Source organism: Solanum lycopersicum, chromosome 11 (genome assembly GCF_036512215.1).
Source record: "Solanum lycopersicum chromosome 11, SLM_r2.1".
Classification (NCBI taxonomy): Eukaryota; Viridiplantae; Streptophyta; class Magnoliopsida; order Solanales; family Solanaceae; genus Solanum; species Solanum lycopersicum.
In genome coordinates, this window is record NC_090810.1 from 7,051,287 (window position 1) to 7,072,011 (window position 20,725).

General features: G+C 32.5%; 1 protein-coding gene across 1 annotated transcript; it reads left to right on the plus strand.

The window, feature by feature from the left end:
• Positions 1-9,347: 9,347 nt before the first annotated feature.
• On the plus strand, positions 9,348-20,487 carry LOC101255453 (chromatin structure-remodeling complex protein BSH). Its single transcript, XM_004250298.5, has 11 exons — positions 9,348-9,560; positions 9,759-9,827; positions 9,929-10,017; positions 10,548-10,642; positions 15,445-15,516; positions 15,699-15,746; positions 15,866-15,949; positions 19,632-19,670; positions 19,798-19,880; positions 19,991-20,053; positions 20,177-20,487. The coding sequence occupies exons 2-11, from the start codon at positions 9,775-9,777 to the stop codon at positions 20,274-20,276; spliced, it is 726 nt and encodes a 241-aa protein (XP_004250346.1). The 5' UTR covers positions 9,348-9,560; positions 9,759-9,774; the 3' UTR covers positions 20,277-20,487.
• The last annotated feature ends 238 nt before the right edge of the window (positions 20,488-20,725 follow it).

Genomic DNA, 20,725 nt, shown 5'->3' on the forward strand with positions numbered 1-20,725 from the left:
CTGTTGCTATTTTAGGTAGAGAGGTCCGCAAGTTGAGATCAAAGGAGATTGCATCTATCAAGGTTCGGTGGAAGAATCGGCCAATTGAAGAGTCCACTTGGGAGAATGAGGCTGATATGCAAGAAAGATATCCACATCTTTTTCCGCAAGTTGAGATCAAAGGAGATTGCATCTATCAAGGTTCGGTGGAAGAATCGGCCAATTGAAGAGTCCACTTGGGAGAATGAGGCTGATATGCGAGAAAGATATCCACATCTTTTTACAGATTCAGGTACTCTTTCTCACCCTTGCTTTTCTTCTTGGGATCGTTCGGGGACGAACGATGGGTAAATTGGTATCTAATGTAACGACCTATTTAGTCAGTTCGAGCAGTAAAACTATTTTTGATAAAAAATTGACTGGATCGACGTATCACACGATGGACCGTCATGGTCACGACGGACCGTGATGGACTCCTTCGTCCCACACTTGTATAAATTCTTCTATTGCTCTCCTCATTGCCCTCAACGACAGGTAGGATGAACCGTCATATGCACAATGGTCCGTCGAGAGTTTCCGTTCCAAAACACTTCAACTCGGAAATCTGGGTACTGGGATCAACTCTCTAAACTTCGCGACGAAATTGCAGCACGGACCGTCGAAGATATGATGGACCGTCACAAACCTCTTTACTGAATTTGAGTCTCTGAACTTTGTGACGGACCTGCAGGATGGCCCGTCATAGATACGACAGACCGTCACGAGTTGCGTAACCCTGACTGGGTCGGATTTCTGCTAAAAGTTTTAAAGGGGTGTTTTGGACCATTCATGACAAACTTTATGAAATTAGTGGGGTAAGTTTAATAATTTATTTACTTGGGGGTTAAAGGAGATAACATTGAAATAAATAATGGGTTACTTTTGTCATAATGAATTATATGATAACTAAGGTAAAAGAAAAAGAATTTGGAGAGGAAAAATAAAAAGAACATAGAGAGGGAGAACGAGCGAGAAAAGGGAGAAGCGAAGAGGAAAGCAAAGGCATTGGTAAGTAGCTTGTTTGATCACAATTCTTCAGTGGAGGTAGGTTATGGTTTGTTTCTATCTAATAGATAAACTCAAAATAGCGATTGAGATGTGTTGGGTAGTATTGTAAAGTCTTTTATATGCTTGATTGTGTGTTTGTATGTTGTGATTGTGGAAATCTTTAATCTTATCCCTCTCTATTAAGATGACACCTTGACATAAAGAAGGCTTGATGAACTAAAGTAATGAGATAAATGGATCGGGTGTCACGTTCCGACACGTAGAATTGGGGGATCATAGTGTCACGTTCCGACACGTAGTATTAAGGGATCGAGTGTCACGTTCCGACACGTAGCAATAAGGGATCGGGTGTCACGTTCCGACACGTAGAATTAGGGGATCGGAGTGTCACGTTCCGACACGATAATAATGAAGAGAAGTAATTTTGAATTATGTTAATATACTCAAATTCAAAGAACCTAATTTCCAAATGAGTATGGTGTGGAGGCTTGAGTCCTCATAGGTGTGCTTGGTGTTGTTGTCAATGGTTCTTATACTTGTTGATTGTCACCTGTTAAGTACTATGGTTGATTTTATATTATTATTCAATATATATTGCTTTCTATTCTGAGTTGGCCGATGATACCTACTCAGTACTTGTTCCTTGTACTGACCCCTACTTGTATTTTCTTCTTTGTTATTTTGTGGAGTGCAGCAAGTGCGCCATCGACTTCGACTCACCCTCAACTCTAGCCAGTCTCCAGCATATCAGAATTCAGGGTGAGCTATTAATCCTAGCTCGTGCTGGATTCTCTTCTTCGCGTCTTGATGTCTTGAAGTTCGGACATGGATCATCCTTTTACTTATTTTATCTTCTTAATACTTTTAGATTTAGAAATTTGAGGATAGATGTTCTTGATGTGATGACTTTCAGATTTTGGGAATAATAAGTATTGAGTTTTAGAAGTTATTTAATTGATTTACGTTAATTAGTTTTGAGTCTTCCGCATTATATTTTGTTCACTATGGTTGAAATATTGGTAAATGTTGGGGTTTAGATTTGTTGGTTCGCTCACATAGGAGGATAAGTGTGGGTGCCACTCGCGGCTCGTTTTGGGTCATGACATATGCCCCTCAACTTTGTCATTTGGAGCTGATATACCCCTCGTTATAAAAGTGGCTCATATATGCCCTTACCGTTATACAAACGACTCATATATATCTCTGCCGTTAAAAAATGACTCACATTTACCCTTCATTTGACGGAAGTTAAAAAATTAGTTTTTAAATTTATATTTATTACTTCTATTTTTTTAAAAAAAAATTATTTAGGGGTATATATGAATCTTCTATCAAAGTTCAAGATATATTTTAATTTTTTTCATACATAAACTAATTTTTGACTTCTTTTATTATAATTATTTGAGTTTATTATTCTTATTTTGTTTTTTTCTTTCATTCCTTAGTTTAAAGAGAAAAAAATTAAAATATTTTTTTTGTGTGTATTGTAATTTAATTTCGTATTCGAATAAAAAATTTGGTCATCTACAATAAGTTTTACAAGAATATTAGTGAAACATAAATGAATTTGATTATCAAAATAATAATTATAAATTAGTCATTGAAACAAAAAAAAGTCAAAAAAATATGTTTGATGAGGATTAAATTTACTCATATGGGATTTTATAATTTTTTTTAAAAAATAATAAAAATTTAGATTAATTTTTTTTTTCATTTCCGTTAGAGGAAAAGGGTATATGTGAGCCATTTGTTTACAAGTAGGGGTATATATAAACCACTTTCATAACCAGGGGTATATCAGCTCTAAATGGCAAAGTTGAGGGGTATATCAGACCCTTTTCCCTTTAATTAATATTACTTTTCTTTTGTCTCAAATAAGAAGTTAAGAATCGAAACTCATGAAACCAATACTTTGGTTAGAGAAGTAAATAAATTTAAGTTGGTTACTATTTAGAAAGAGATGACAAAAATAGCAAATTCCTAATAGTAATTTCAATAATTATGCAATATTCATATGAAAATTTGATTAATTATACTTTGCGTCAAAATAATGCCTCTTCGGATATATCGCTCCCTATTAAGATTTTTTTTTCCAGATCCAAAACTCAAAATCAAGACATTTGGTTAAGAGAGAAGCAATATCACTTAATATTGATGCACTATATTCTTTGATGATTATTTTATTATATATATATATATATATATATTATATCATAGGAAAATAAACTTTTTTTGTAATGATAGATTTATCCCTAATACATTAAAGAATATATTAACTTTTTGTATATAAAATATAGTTATTAGTGGAGAAATTAGATTTTCTTCAACTACGAAATACATTTTACTATATAGACAATTGATATTGTCACTGGTTGAAGTAAAATAGCTAGCGACAATATAATTTTGTCGGTAGTAATAACCTTTTTAGTGACAAAACATACTATTAACTACAAAAATATATACGTACTTTTACGACAAATAAATTTGTCACAACTGTTTAAGGATTTGGGGACGATTTTTCTTTTGTAGATAATATAATATTTTCAGCGACGAAGCACTAAATCGTTTTTGTATACTTTTAGTGACGAATTATTTTTCGTCTCACAAGTTTTTTAGTGAAAAAATATGGTTTATAAATGACGAGGTTATTTGTACCTGATAATCGAATTTATCGTAGTGTATAAACATGATTTCTCAACTGAAGGACCTCCGTAGGTAACATGTAGTATCCCCATAATTAGAAATATAATCCCTAAATGATTAGGAACTCAATACTCAAGACTTAGACCTTGAAGATACTGCTCCTCTCAAAGATACTCAACTTACGAAGTTCATACCGAATTTATGGGCATGAACGACTCGACTTGAGGATCTAAATAACAATATGAAATTCATGTTCTTGAACTTGAATTATGAATCAAAGAGTTATGAATTATGATATGAAGGATCTCGGTGATTCTCATACTCACTTACTCGAGCCTTCAGACATGTTATTAGAAATTAACAAAGACTCCTCAAAAGACTCAAAGAGACTTTCTAAAAAAAATTCAAAAGAACTCTCAAGACTTAACTCTTAGCTCTACCTTGAATTTGAATTATGAATTCAAGGTTATTATCTGTGGTAGGAAAGATATTGGTATGACTAAGTGAGTTTTAGATAGTTTATCATGACGAACGGTCAAGAAAACATTGTATGGGAGTAAGTCCACGACATTGATATGCATTTTTATATTTAATCACGAAATAATAAATTTAAGATTGAAATATTGGGCAAGTTAACGGGAACCTTTCATATCTAGTATATTTTTCTATTATATAGAAGAGTGAAATGGGAGGACGACCAAGGGCAAAAATGTAATTTCACTCTAACAAAAATCTATGAAGAAAGATAATAAATAATTCTAGAATTATCTTTTTATATATGAAGTGAATAATGATCAATGGAAAAATGTAATTTCACACTAATAAAAATCTAGCAAGAATGATAACAAAACATTTAAATAGTTATAGAAATATCTTAAGTTATTGTTATTACCATTAACTTATTTTGTTATTATTTTATATATTTTTTTTGTGAGTTATTGTGATGTCTATTTTATTGTTACTCTATTTTACTATTACTTTAATTAAATTCTTAATATTTTTTCTATGCATTATGCTTATAAAAAAACCAACATTTTATATAAAAATATCATGAATTAATTATTTCAATCATTATTTTGGCTCTAATTAATACATTTGAAAATAAATTAGTATGATAAAATTAATAATATGTATTAGATTGAAATTAAAGAAAAAGATGTCATAAGTAACTTTACAAATAAAAATGAATAGGATGATATATTTGTATTAAAGATGACCAGGAATAAAAATATAATTTCATTCTAACAAAAATCTATCCAAAATAAATAATTTTAGAAACATCTTTCTATATATGAAGTGAATGATGATCAAAGGTAAAAATGTAACCCATGCAAGCAAAAATCTACCAAGAATGATAACAAGAAAATTAAATAGTTCTAGAAACATCTTTAGGTATTATCATTAGTATTACCTCATTTTTGTTATTTCTTCATTTTATTTATGAGTTATTGTGATATCTATTTATTATATGAAAGTTAATAAATATTGATTACGCTTAGCTCTTAATAATTATATATCAAGTATAATATTAGGTGGAACCAATCAAAATCAAAATTAAAATTTATATGTATATTAAATTTTGTGTATTGAAATATTTTTAAATTTTGTGATCTTTAATATGCTATATAAAAAATTAAAATTCAGAAGTTATTTTCTTTTTGAAATTAAATGAAAAATAAGTTCATATAAAATCAAAAAGGAGGGAGTCATATATTAAAATGGAATATACATGTGTTAATATTGAAATGAGCTTTCATATATTATTATTTTTTGGAATAATGCCCAAGTACCCCCTCAACCTATGCCCGAAATCTCAGAGACACACTTATACTATACTAAGGTCATATTACCCCCCTGAACTTATTTTATTAATAATTTTTTACCCCTTTTAGCCTACGTGGCACTATCTTGTGGGCTCAACGATGATTGACTTTTTTTTCAAACTAGTGCCACGTAAGCTATAAAGGGGTAGAAAATTACTTATAAAATAAGTTCAGGGGTAATAGGACCTTAGTATAGTATAAGTGTGTCTCTGGGATTTCGGGCATAGGTTGAGGGGTACTTGTGCATTTTCCCTTATTTTTTTAAAAAATTGTTTGGCTTCCTTCTATTAATGTGCATATATGTGGAGTTTTAAAGATTTGAACATTTTAATATAGAAATATAATGATTTTAAAACTTTAATTCTTCGTTTTAATTTCTAATTTGATATATATTTGAAAATTACATAAAAAAAAAGAAAAATGCACAAGTATCCCTTCAACCTATGCCCGAAATCCTAGAGACACACTTATACTATACTAAGGTCCTATTACCCCTGAACTTATTTTATAAGTAATTCTCTACCTTTTTTCGGCCTACGTGGCACTAGCTTGAAAAAAAAGTCAACCAGCGTTGGGCCCCACAAGATAGTGCTTTGTAGGCCCAAAAGGGGTAGAAAATTATTAATAAAAAAAGTTTAGGGGGTAATAGGACCTTAGTATAGTATAAGTGTATCTCTGAGATTTCGTCATAGGTTGAGGAGACACTTGTGCATTAGCCTTAAAAAAAAAAGAAGCTTACAAACGCAATGTAACAATTTAAGATATTTTTGAAAAAACATAGTTAAAAAACATAATGAAATTTGGTTGACTCCCTTGTTATTATTGAAATTAAAAAGTTGCATATATTGTTTGAAAATAACGTAAGAACTAAAAAGTATTATGGATCGCAGTAAAATGACAACTAAAAATATGTGATAATCATATAAGAAATTTCGTTTACTTTCCTAAAATCACTTGTATCACATAAAATAAAATAGATGGAGTGACACTCCATATATTATTCGAAAATAACATAAAAAATACTCCATAAATTAACAATTTAAAATATTTTTTTAGAAAACACATAAAAAATTTAGTTGCTCTTTTCAAATTTCATTTGTGTCACATAAACTGGAAGGAAAAAAACTAACATAGAAAAAAACTAACATACGTTGGGTCTGCGCTGGCGCGAGCACATGATATCTAGTATATTTATTATATAGAAGAGTGAAGTGGAGGACGACCAAGGACATAAAATTAATAATATATATTAAATTGAAATTAAAGAAACAAAATGTTATAAAGTAACTTTACAAATAAAAATGGATAGGGTGATATATTTATATTAAAGACGATCAAGAATAAAAATGTAATTTCATATAATAAAAATCTATCAAGAATGAATATTTCTAGAAACGTCTTTCTATATATGAAGTGAATGATGATCAAAGGTAAAAAATGTTACTTCACGCAAACAAAAATCTACCAAGAATGATAACAAGAAAATTAAATAGTTCTAGAAACATCTTTTATTATTCTTAATAGCATTACCTCATTTTTGTTATTTCTTCATTTTTTATGAATATCTATTTATTATATAAAAGTAAATAAATTATTATTACGCTTAGCTCTTAATAATTATATATCAAGTATAATATTAGGTAAAATCAATCAAAATAAAAACTAAAATTTATATGTATATTTAAATTTTGTGTATTGAAATATTTTTTAATTTTATGATCTTAAATATGCTATAAAAAAATTAAAATTCAGAAGTTATTTTCTTTTTCAAATGAAATTAAAGCAAGTTCATATAAATCGAAAAGGATGGAGTCATATATTAAAAATGAAATATAATGATTTGAAAACTTTTATTCTTCATTTTAGTTTCTTATTTGTTATATATATAAAAAAGAATTTTAAAAACACAATGTAACAATTTAAGATATTTTAGAAAAACATAGTTAAAAAACATAATAAAATATGGTTGATTCCCTTATTTTTATTGAAATAAAAAAAATTGCATATATTATTTGAAAATAACGTAAGAACTAAAAAGTATTGTGAGTCACAGTAAAATGACAATTAAAGTATGTGAGAACCATATATAAGAAATTTCGTTGATTTTCCTAAGGTTACTTGTATCATATAAAATGAAACAGATGGAGCAACATATAGTATTCGAAAATGCATAATACATATATTGGACCCTAAACTTGACTTTAAATTTTAACTTTGACCTCCAACTTTCATAATGCACAAACAAACAATTTAACTATCCAACTTTTAAATAAATAAACACATAAGTCCGACACGACAAAATACACGTAGGACGAAAAATGACATGTAGGACATGTGTGTCTATTTGTTCAACTTTATACAAGTTTAAGTGTCTACTTGTGCACACTCAAAATTGAAGGGCATAAATGTGATTCGAAACCAAGTTAAAGAGTATATTTATGTATTATGCCATTCGAAAATGACATGAAAGGTATATAAATTAACAATTAAAAATATTTTTTTAAAAAAACACATATCAAAAAGTTAGTTCATTTTTTCAAATTTCATTTGTGTTATATAAATTGAAAGGAAAAAAACTAACATACGTTGAGCCTGCATCGGCGCGGACACCTGATATGTAGTTTATATACTATTTTTGACATATTAAGAAAACATTGTTGCTATTTTCTATTTTATCCCAAGCATCAATTACTTATTAACTAAAATCAATTACAAGACCTAAATATACATCAATAAATATGTCATATCTAGAAGGTTTTCTAGATTTACGTGAACCCATGTCCTTCTCTCCATATCATATATAGAAATTTATTTATTTTTTAAAAAAGAAAAACTTTTTAAAAATTGAATTAGTTTGGTTCAGTATTCAAGACACACTTTTCAAAATAAAAAACTAAACAATTAATTGAAATTTGATAAAATCGAACCAAAGAGTAGATAGTCCATCTCTAATATTTAGAAATGCATGTTTCTTAAAAAATAATTTTTAAAATTTAAGTACCTATTTTGCCAAAAGTTCTATTTAAGAATATTTCAAAAAAATTTGACCTATGTCGTTTTTGGCCTCATAACTGGACAATTCTTTTTTTGCCAAGAATCCCAAATTTCCAAATACTAGAAAAAACTAGTTTTTGAGAACTTGAGAAATATTTGAAAACTTTAAAAATTTAAAAGTTATCCAAAACTTTTATAGTTTATAACAAATAGCCATCATTTATTACTTTCTACTAATATATCTATATGAATAATTTGTTACTATCTCATCTGTAAAAGTTAGAGTTTTCATTTCAATGATAAATTTAAGAAAAAAGAATAATTTTTTTATTGATTGTAGTCACAACTACAAGACATGAACAACTATGAATTAGACATGCCGATGAAAATAGTAGTTGCTTGTATTGTATTACATAATTTATTGCATAAAAATAAAAGCAATGATGAAATATTCAATGGACATGAACAAGATGATATGATTATTGATGAAGATGACGAACAATCGACTTAGTGTAACAATATTATTCTGTCTTGTCAGTCACCTGATTTGAAGATGAAAGTTTATCGAGAATAGATTGTTCGTAGAATGTAGGAAGATTGTATAAAAAAATAGTTTGTTACAACCTCCTTCAGAGAGGTTGTTATAATTATAACCGAATCAACAACTTCAAATGTACATAAATGTATTGCTCTTGCCTATATTATTATTTTGTTATTGATGATTGCTATCAATTACTAAGATTTTTTTTAACGAAACATATTCATTGTAAACATATAATACAAACATATGAGTTCTCTATTTTTAATAATAGTTTTTAGGACTCATTAGTATAAATGGAATATTTGGGAAAACTTATGGCCGAACAAAGGGTGTTAAGACAAAAATATTCGAAAATTTGGGGTGAAACGCTAGCTAGCCTAAAATTGAAGGTGTGAGCAACAATTTTTTTAACAAAATATATATGCACATAAATATTTGATATTAGGTTTTATATGAACGGCAGTGTCGCTGCGGTTAACTTCGGCGACGTCGTCGGCGATTTCTTTCCTCCTTCTGTCGACGTCGAATTACAGGTTTTCCTTCTATATCTGATTCTTATATTCAGTTGAAAGAAATCCCTAAATCCTTTTCCTAATGTGAAGTGTCAAAATAGTAACTGTGAATTTGCTCACAACAAGTTAAATGCATTGCTATTTGCTATATCAATTCTCAATCTCAATGTTGCAATTATTAGCTAGATCCTTTCGTTCAGATTGTTTTTGTTTTTTCAGATTGAAAGAAGCAGTGATGAAACCACAATCGGCATCTTCTTCACTGAAGAACCCAGTGAAGTTCAGAATGTAACGGCCTTGTTCATCTTTCTCTTCCTTTCACCATACATGTGATGGTATAAGAAATGATTCGTTTCTAATGTTTAACAAGAGTTATATCTAAATTACAGGCCAACAGCTGAGAATCTTGTTCCTATCCGTCTCGACATCGAAATTGATGGCCAAAGATTTAAAGATGCTTTTACTTGGAACCCCAATGGCAAGCTTTTGTCTATTTGGTTTTTTTAACATTTATATAATACAGCAATAAGCAAATGATTTCATGCTTCTGCATTGTACCCTATTAAGAACCTATCTGTTTTCTTGTACTGTTGTTTGATAATTTTATTTAGTATTTTCTCCCAATCAAGTTCCATCTTTTATTCAAAATGCTGAATGTTACCACAGCTCACTTGTATTGTCAAAATGAAAATTTTGGTTTCTGAAGACTTGTTAGCACCCTAAGAGATGCTCTGGTGTGATAAAAATTGGATCTACTATTCCTTGAAATGGATTTATAACTGATGACCTTGGCTGAGTGCTATCTTGAAAAACAAATAGTAATGTTATAGAGCTTATGTTCTGGCAAAAGATGCTTGAACCCTATGCAAACTCTGATATTTGGTGACTTAGTGCTAAATTGTTTTTTCCGATGTGAATGGTTCTGTTGGTCACTTTTAAAGAAGGGAAAATTGTAGTTTACTTTGAACTGAGCGAGCTGTTGTCTATCTTTGAACTTCTAAATTACAGATCCTGACTCAGAGGTGGTGGTGTTTGCGAAGAGAACTGTGAAGGATTTGAAACTTCCTCCTGCTTTTGTCACTCAGATTGCTCAATCCATTCAGGTATTTATAAGAAGTCCTAAAACTGAATGATGAACATTTTGAATTTGGAAAAAGAATAGAGCATGTTATGTACGCCATTCTGTCATCTTCCTCCTGCTTAATGGGATAATTTGTGATTGAATTTTGTGTCTGGGTGGGTGGTGGTGATTAGATCTATAATGCGAGTTGTTAACTTTCTTTTGAAGATTACGTGATTCCTACTCTTCTCCTTGCTGGTTCAAATGAAACAGCCTTCTTAAAAGTCATGTGGCATGGTATTTTGTCTTTATTTGAGATCACTGATAGTGTCTGTTCTGGAATGCTCTTTGTTTCTTCTTAAACTTTTATCTGTACATGCTGAAATCAAGAATCTCTCTCCTCTCCCGACGTGAACAAATTTTGACAATCTTCAGTACCAACAAGCAAATTCTGGTTCAAATAATGTCATCACCTTCCAAAGAGATTCTCTTGCATGGAGCCTTTTAAAAAAAAGATTCTCTTGTATCTAAAGAACCTTAGGTGATTCTTTTTGTCTGCCTAAGCTTTTGTTGACACAGCTACGCGGTAGCTGTGTTGGTGTGAGGTAATAGGTATCATCTGAATAGCACGCCTGGACAACATTGTCATAAAAAAAGATTATATATTGTAGTTGATATCCTTATCCAAAATCTAGAAAATCCATTACATCGCTACATAACGTCGTGAACCTTGAAAGTTATGAAATAGACCTAAGCCTCTGTTGCTAGACATGAAGGAAGCCGACTTTTGGTGATGACTTCCATGAGGGGAAATATGTTGCGTAGCTGGGAAGTCGATGCCATTTTGATGGGACCCAACATATACAGATCCATCATTGGTTGTCAAACCGGTGCCATTTGATAATTGACCAAATGAGCGCAAGGACTAGGAGCATAAAAGTACGGAGAAAAACTCAAACTGCTCCTTGCTAATAGTGAGACATTTGTGTTACTTAAAAGCCATATAGAGGATTATTTTTCTTTTAATTCTTTGGTTTCCTTTTAGATGCGGGAAATCTTATTCCTCCCTTTGAGATGTTTGTAAGTTGCTTTAGAAGGAGCTACTCCTGAGCTGATTTACAAAGAGAATTAGGGAAATCTTCGATATTGAGATCATGATGCATGCATGTTTGGATAGGGCTAATAATTTGAGATGCATCAATGTTGTTGGCTTAAGCTTAAGCAAAAATTGATGGAAGGTGATTGAGAGCCTAACAAGCCTGCTTCACAATAGGGCAATCATTTTTTTATTTATATAAAGCTAGATTTAAATCGTCAGTGCCTGGAACCAGGGTTTATATGCGTAGCCTCATTCATGGGGGAGAGCATTCAAGCAATCTCCTTTCTTCCTCTAGTTGTGCAATTAAATAATACTTGATAGACACTTAAAATTTCCTATTTGGTCGCTTTTGGCTCCTTTAATTACATTGCTAACACTCTAAACGTATTTATGCCATTCACCTATTCTTTTTTTAGAGCTTGGAACTTGATTATATGCTCATTCTCCTTCTTTGGAAAGGGCATTTGAATTGATCTCCTTCTTACTCTAGTAGTACTTTTAAGTACGCTATAGACACTCAAAATTTCCTATATTACCAATTCTGGCTCCTAAAATTACATTGCTAATCACTTCTAACGCATCGAAGGAGAACTGGGCTCACAAATGCTAGAAGTATTGGCTGCTACGAATTCGTCTACAAAGCCAACTCTAAGTATGTAAAACATGAAAGTGACACTTGGCATCATTCAGATCTGTAGGTGGTTCACTAGCCAAACTTTCTGGTAATGTTAATTCCTGAAAAATCTCCTCATCGAGGTCAAACACCATTATTATGTTATTCACCCTCCCCTCTCTAGTTCTCCTGTATGCAGTTTAGTGGAGTTTCTCACAAACCACAAGTTGTTTCCAGAAGTACTCCACAATACCAATGTCTCGAAGAAAGCCATCAAATTCCTGAATTAAGTGCATATATCTCAGCCTTAGGCGGTACCAAGTACCGATCGTCACCATGAGCATAGGTCATCCTCACAACCTTGTAATCTCTCATTTTAATTGCAAAGCCAAATCCAAAGATAGACATATAAGTCCCTAAGTTGTCAAAACAAAGATGAGGCTTTGGAATTTGTGAGGGTGAGACGGCTGTCGACTGACTTTCCTAGGGTTCCAAAGTACCAAAAGATTTCTTTACCCAAATAAATCATCTTACCGAGGAATCCGTTGCATATACCCACAATCCTATAATAGTATCGCACTATAACACTGAAAGGGCTCTTATTCTTACTTTAGTTTCAATACTGGGTAATGCATCAGTAGGTTGAATAATATTTTTCCTTCCTTTGAGCTTTTGAGAAGTACCTAACTATTTTACCAGTTGGAGGTTTTGAAAGAACAGTGTGTTTGGTGTGCAACCATATGAATTATGTGCTTGAAATTAGGGTTGCATGATTTTGATACACACCTAAATTGGAGTAGAGATCCGGGTTGGAGCCTTGATAAGATTTGAACCATCCTTTCTTCAGGTATATAGGTTGATAATGTCTTGGGGTATGAAATTGAAAATGTTGTTACTTTTACCGCTTAATTTTCTATTGTTTGAGAAGAAAGGTTGGGTAGGGGAGAGGGAGCTCTTGAGAGCAAGGCTCACTGGGTGTGAAGTATTGCTAGTGAAAGGAGCTTCCAAAGCAAGTTGATGGCAAAAAGTTAAGAGAATGCTCTATTTTATATTGGGTAAATAGAGCAAAGACAAGACTTTATACCTGAAATAGTAAATGCATGCTAATCCTGAAATTTATTTACTTGCTCAAGATCTCCTCTCACATTTGGAAGGTAGGAGTGCACATTTTTGTGCATTGAAGCAGGTTAATTATTGCGGTTCAAACTTTTATTGACTTACTGAAGGAAAAAAGGAAGATTCCAATTAATCATTTGGCGAGTATCATCTGGTTGACCTTGGAAAATCAAATACCTAAATATATAATTTTATCACTTATGGTAAGTTGTTTTTATAAGTTGGTAAGTAAGCTGATATAGTGATGCCTGCTTATGTCAATGAAAGTAATGAATTGAAATACATAAAAGTAACAAATTGAATTTGGACTACTTACCTTGCAGTCAAGAGGAATACATTTACTTCTGTTGTAAATAACCCCTAATGTTAGTGTTTTGTTTTATATATGTCCATCGACCCTGTTCAGCCTTTGGCTCTTAGGATCCTCCACCATTATAAGCCTATGTCTCAGATATGTCCCTTCTACTAATGATTTCCTACTGGAAAAATCGGTCTAGTTGTGTAGGTATATATTTTAACCTTTTCAATGTTTAGGAGCTTGCTTCAAATTATTGTAGCGGGTATATAACTAATTTGATAGTTAGGGGTAATCTTTGTTTTGTTTTTGTAGCTCCAATGTGGCAAATGTCAGAGCTAAGCTACATAACCCTTTGATTGAGGGGCCAAATATGTGACAAAATTGATTTTGTGGGGGCTTTTATGGAACAAAAGCTAAGCGAAGGACAAATGTAAGACAAATTGAATACTTCAGGTGGTTAATTTGAACTCTCTTGCAAAAAAGAGCCAACTATCAGGATGTATAAAAACAAGAAGTTTACTGCAAATTAGCTAATTTAATCATTTAACCATGCTTAGCCACGAAAAGTTACCTTGGGAAGAAAAGATTGTTTTCAATGGGTATGTTGGAATTCATCGATAAGACATAGACGAAGCAATATGCAAATTTAGAGGAAGATCAGAGGTGGATTGGAATCAAAAATCACAGTTGAAAAGTTTCTCAATGACGTATGTATTTCATGCACATGTATACATGGATGTATAGATGGATGTATAGGGGGATACACAGGAGCTACTCATTTGATACATATGGTCATATGGGATGCACAAATGATTCACAGGGATACACAAGAGATACATATCTCATTTTCTTCTATATTCGTCTTCTACATCGAAATAGGCTCAAATTGTAATTCAGATCTCCTCTAATCATCCCAAATGAGATTTTAAACTCTTTGAGATGTACCAAATCTAGTCTAACAGCCACTCGGAACAAATTCCAATTTCGGAAATTTAAATTTTCAAAATCAAGCTTGAACAAGTTTTAATGGCTAACATAGAGTTCACCTCATCTTCTTCACTTCCCAGGCAATCAATCTCTGTCCTATGTTTAAAAGTAACTCCAAAAGCCGTACCCTATCTATTGCAACAACACCTTTCCAACAAAATTCAATTTTGGAAAATCAAATTTCCTTGCTAAACTTAGTCAATGTCGTGGCACTATTATGCATAATCAATATTATATATCCCAATTCCGGAGTCCAGGGTTTAGTTTGTGTGGGACTAAGACAGACTACTTGGAGTGCAAGTTGAGTGACGTAACTCACTAGGCAAATTTGGATAAATGACCAAAAGGCTGTTCATAAGACGTTAACGTAAGTCTTTAGAGTACTACAAAACACTAAATTTTGGAGAAACCTCAATTGTGTTCTTCCATTGATGTAGGAACTTTCATCTAGACTCACCTGTGGCATAGTATGTAGGTCCCCTGGCTATAAATGTGATTCAACAATATATTCCCTTATGTCCTTCGGCTATAAAATTTTATTTTCTGGCTATTTCTTGTTTACCATCTTAAAAAAAATTCCTTCATATCTGCTATTCCTTTTTCTGGATAACAACTTGGTGTTGCTCTAGTGTCTGGTGATCTCTGTTGTAAAATGGCTAGTTAGTACATGCTTTTTTTCTGTTGTTTATTGCAACTTTAGTCTTATTGGCTTCTCCACTTCCAATTTTGTAGTCACAGTTGACAGAATTTCGGTCATATGAAGGACAAGATATGCACACTGGCGAGAAAGTTGTTCCCATCAAGGTGTCGCATTTGTTTTTTGTTGATATTGATGACATTACGTTGAAAGATTATTCATACCAAAAGAAAATCAATGTGAAAGAGACCTATCTTACTGATTTTGGTGGTCTCAACTGTCGATGGTTCATCATTATATTTAGGTACTTATATTTATCTATTTCCCTTTCTTTTCCGGGCTCATCCAGCTTGACCTCCGAGTAAATCACACAGTTATCAAGGACCACTTTTTTTGGGTAAGTTTTTGGATGTCTCATTCGTCATCTATCTTGCTTTGGTAAGAGTTGTGATCAAATTAGCAACTACTCTGCCTCATTTGTTGCTAATTAATCAATGAGGAATAAAATAATTTCAGGACATGAACAATTTTGAGAGTGATCCTGAAGAATTTGCACGAACATTTTGTGAAGATATGAAAATTGAAGACCCAGAAGTTGGAGTAAGCTCTATTTTCCTTTATGTTGGTTTAGAATAAAAATAGTGTTTGTGTTTCCATCCCATAAAATTATCATTTGTTATTGCATATTCTTGTGATGTTCATCATACATATATACTTCTAAGTTATGTGGTGATGAAGTTAAGGGGGTGCTCTTCTATACTAATTTCTTTTCCCATTCTTGTTTGATTCTTTTTTGGATATCAGCCAACTGTATTTTCCAAAGTTACAATGTTCATTATCTAGCCATACCTTTAATTACTCCACTTTCAATTGTCAAACCACTCCAAATATTGCCTCTACCACAAAAGTACTATTCCCGTCAATGGGGTAACTAACCTTAAAAAGATAACACGTTCATGAAGTCCTTCAAAACCATTGTTAAAATTCATCATTCAAATATCCTCAAAACGCATCATCGAGCCATTACCTTACATTAACCCTTTCAAATCGTTGAACATCTTGAATTTGACCACATATTTTTTTCATAAGTCTATCACTTCTGAGCCAAATCTAACCTCCAATCCATACACTGCTCCAACTATTTGCATGAGGAACTATGCACGAATCATCACATAAGTGGAGAGAGAATGGAATGAAGCCATTAAAATTAGAACGGACAAAGGATGCACAATAGAGAATCAAGAAGTGAAGGTTTTTCCTAAAAGTCACCATAGCCTCTCGAAGATAAATATAAATGTCTATGTATCAATCCTCGAAACTCTATTTCAACTCGGCCTATATACACGTAAGACATATGAACCTAGTCCTTGACACCATTTGTCACGACCCAAAAATGAATGTGATGACACTCGACAAGTAAGTCTAAAATGCTAAAATCACAAATTATGTGGAAGTAAGACATTGAAATCTTAAAATATCACAAGTACGGATAACTAAGTCAACTTAATAAAACCCCAAAACCTTGTTGTTACGTGTACAAGTCTTTAATGTGTTATAATTGATTCAAAGAAAAAAAAATACAAGTCTCAAATAACATTTTTTCTAGAATAGAATAAGATCATAAATAGGAGAAAGATTGTCCGCTGAGATGACAACAACCTTACAAATCTCCATAGGAAGTCTCGGAAAAATAAGAGAATAGAAAGTATCACAAAGATTCGGGCTCGTAACCTACAAAAATGTAGAAATAAGGGGTGAGTGCAAAACCATACGATACTCAGCAAGTAAACTTCTAAACACAAGCTAAGGGAATAGAATACAAGTACTCTACCATCCCAACCGAACCTCCAAAACTACAACCCGCATAAAATCAGCCCAACCCTAACAGTTCACTATTTACAGAACTCACCAGCTTAACAAAAGATTTAACAATTACATATCCTCAACATCAACAACACACAAGATCAAGTTCATCAATGATAAAGATGTGCAATCATTTTAAAAAAATTATAAAGATGTGCAATGCAATGTCAATTGTAGTGATGCATGTCTGACCTATACAGACCCACTGTCTCTTATTTCGGGATCCACGGGGAACATATTTTTCCATGCATTCATCCACGACGTGCGACACGACCCTCCTCGTTAATCTTGTTAATAAAATTTGTCGCGGTGCACGACACGTCTCTCGAAATGGTACATCCTTTTTGATTTCTTATCTTTCCTCAATTCACACAACACTTATCACAACCATGTCTCAAAACCAATGCAAGTGAAATGTTCATACAAATAATGAGGAAATAACCATTTTCATAAAAATGCACGACAACACAATCGTGATACAACATCAACAATTAATCAATAAATCTTTCAAACTATTCTCGACACATCACACACCAATAATTAATTATATTGCCTTTTACTACCCTTTTTCATCATTAAAATTATTCAATATGGATAAGTCAAACCATCACCAAATTCCCATTACATCCCAACACATACCACCAGGAATACACGATTCTATACACTTAACAATGGTTTAGAAATTCACTTGCCTCAAATAATCGAATAATTACTTTGAGACTTTTGTCTTCCCTTTCATAAAGCTTCAAAGTGCTTTCAACTCATCAAATACACAATTCTCATAAGAATACGAGTCTAATGACGCCCACATTACTATATTTAGTTTTGGCTTGAAAATTGGGTTGAATTTAAAATTTTCTTTCAGATTAGGTTTGCCCATAAATTTTGCATGCGGATTTATTTTATCATGGGTAAAAATAATCTGAAAGATAATTTCAAATTCGAATTTGGTGGCTCTGAATGACTTTTGAGCCGAAACTAAAAATATAGTATGTGAGTTTCACTAGATTTGTATTTTTATGTGTATTATGTATTTGATAGATAGGAAGCACCTTTGAGGCTCTATGAAAGGGGAAGACTCAAGTCTTGAAGTAATTACTCGATTATTTGAGGTGAGTGAATTTCTAAACCCTTCTTAAGTGTATAGAATCATGTATCTCCTTGTGGTATGTGTTGGGATGTAATGAGACTTGGTGATGGTTTGACTTGTCCATATTAAATAACTCTAATGATGAAAACTTATTGATTAATTATTGGTTTGTGAGTGAATTTCTAAACCCTTCTTAAGTGTATAGAATCATGTATCTCCTTGTGGTATGTGTTGGGATGTAATGAGACTTGGTGATGGTTTAACTTGTCCATTTTGAATAACTCTAATGATGAAAACTTATTGGTTATCCAAACTTGTGATATTTTGAGATTTCAGTGTCTTACTTCCGCGTAGTTTGTGATATTTGGATTTTAGGCTGACTTGTCGAGTGCCATTATATCCATTTTTAGGTCGTGACAACCTCCCTCCGGTTTTGGTTTTATCAATAGGGGAGGATTGATGAAGGGGAATCATAAAATTAAAATGCCATTAGGTCTCATTTCTTGATAGTCTCATGATGGAAATTTTAGGAAAATGCACAGTTCCTTAATCAAGAAAGTGACCTAGTTTTCTTCAATGCTGAATTATTTGACAAAAATATGCTGTCAAATAATTTTAACTTTGTTAGACCATTGACAGAGCTAATGAGAATACAAGGAATTAGTTACCTACTTTTTATATTTTGTTAGTTAAAGTTCGAATAGCCCTATAATTGGAACTGGACGACATGCATTAGGGATGTTAAAACCTCTCAATATTGTAGTCCTTTGTATTTATGTGTTAAAAGATTTACATATATGTTCATGTATAAGTAAACTCTCGACATATAATAGTTCCAAATTGAATCTCATTAGAAAGAGGATCTTTTGTGTCGTGGTAGCCTGCTCCAGTCCCCTTAAAAAACATTTGTTATTAGGTTAACCATAGAGAGGGAGAGCAGAGCTTTTGATTCTTTCATGTTTCCAAAGAGTTGAACAACGGGGTTTTTAATGTCCTGAAAGATTTGAACAATGAAAGTAGATGGTCAGTGACTGATTATTACGTAGCTCAGTATCTAAATGAGATTTTCTCCCAATATTATCCCATCAAGAGACACATTTTTCTGTAGTTGTAGCTTCTTGTACACCAGTAAATTGTAGTTGTGTTACTTTCTCACCTTTTACTCCTAGAAAACAGTCATGGGTAATTGCTTAATTTAATTAAGCTGGTGTTTTACTTACATCCTAGACAAGCTGTTCAACTATTTGAGACTGTCATTTTTCAGTATCCTTTTTTATTTTAAAAAACTGGGTATGCTTTCTTCTTGATAGTTGTCTCCTTTTTTTGTAGCCTGCAATTGCCATAGCAATTAGAGAACAGCTTTATGAGGTGAGAATATATCATTCATTTGGCATACATGACCTAATTGTTTCTACCTGCATTCCAACTATGTGTTCATAGTTGAAAGCCAGCCACTTCAAGGTCTTTTGACTATCTTGGGCATTTAACTTTTCAGATTGCAAAGCAAAGTGTCGCATCCGCGAGAGAAAGCAGGGCTAATAAGAAAGGACGCAGAGGAATGGAACATCCCTCAGCCAGGTTTGTGTCATTAAGCTATGCTTTTTATGTTGATCTTGTTAATCAAATCACAGATCTTCCTTTACATTATCCTCGGTACATCTCTTTCCTCATAATTATCTTTTTGACAGTAAAGTAGGTTTGCCTGCACTGGACCTGGGCAAGCTATTTAGCATAAAATCAAGTGTCGTCCGGTACCACTCTTGCTTTTTCTTAATATTCCACTCATAAAAGCCAAATCGAAACTAGGATTTTTGTATCTGTATTTCAATTCAATCATATCTCATTTCATACATTTCAATTGTGACTGTTCTCAGGAAGAAGAGGGACGCTGATGCATATGAACCAATTGTCGATCACCTGTCAAATGAAGAGGTGGATGCCCTCGAGGCTAAGGAAGAGAGGTCTGCTCGGTGATTCAGACAATGTCTGTTGGAATGGGTACCAGCAGTGTAAAGGGGAACTTGTTTAAAGTTTTAGAATGATCCTAGTCGTAGTATAAGCCAAAATCCCGTGTTGTAGATAATGTTCAGATTTTTGCATTAATCTGGAGATCACAGTTACTTCTGTTTATCAAAAGGAAATATGGAACAGCACTTCTGTGCTAATCTATAAGTTGTTTCTCCTACTTCTATGGTTTTGTTGGATTACAAAAGATGGAAAAGAAACTTGTTGATGGACTTGGTTAAGGCTGGGGCAGCTGTGTGCTATACCATCCTCATTTCCAAGTCTGTTGGCCAAAGTTCCCATATCTACTTGATATTGGTATCATAGTCTTTCATTAATCTCAAATGGATTTGTGAGTTTTCGTTTAAGCTCCTGATCCACGCTCTAGTCAGGCCTGATAGAGTTCTACCAGCGTCCTT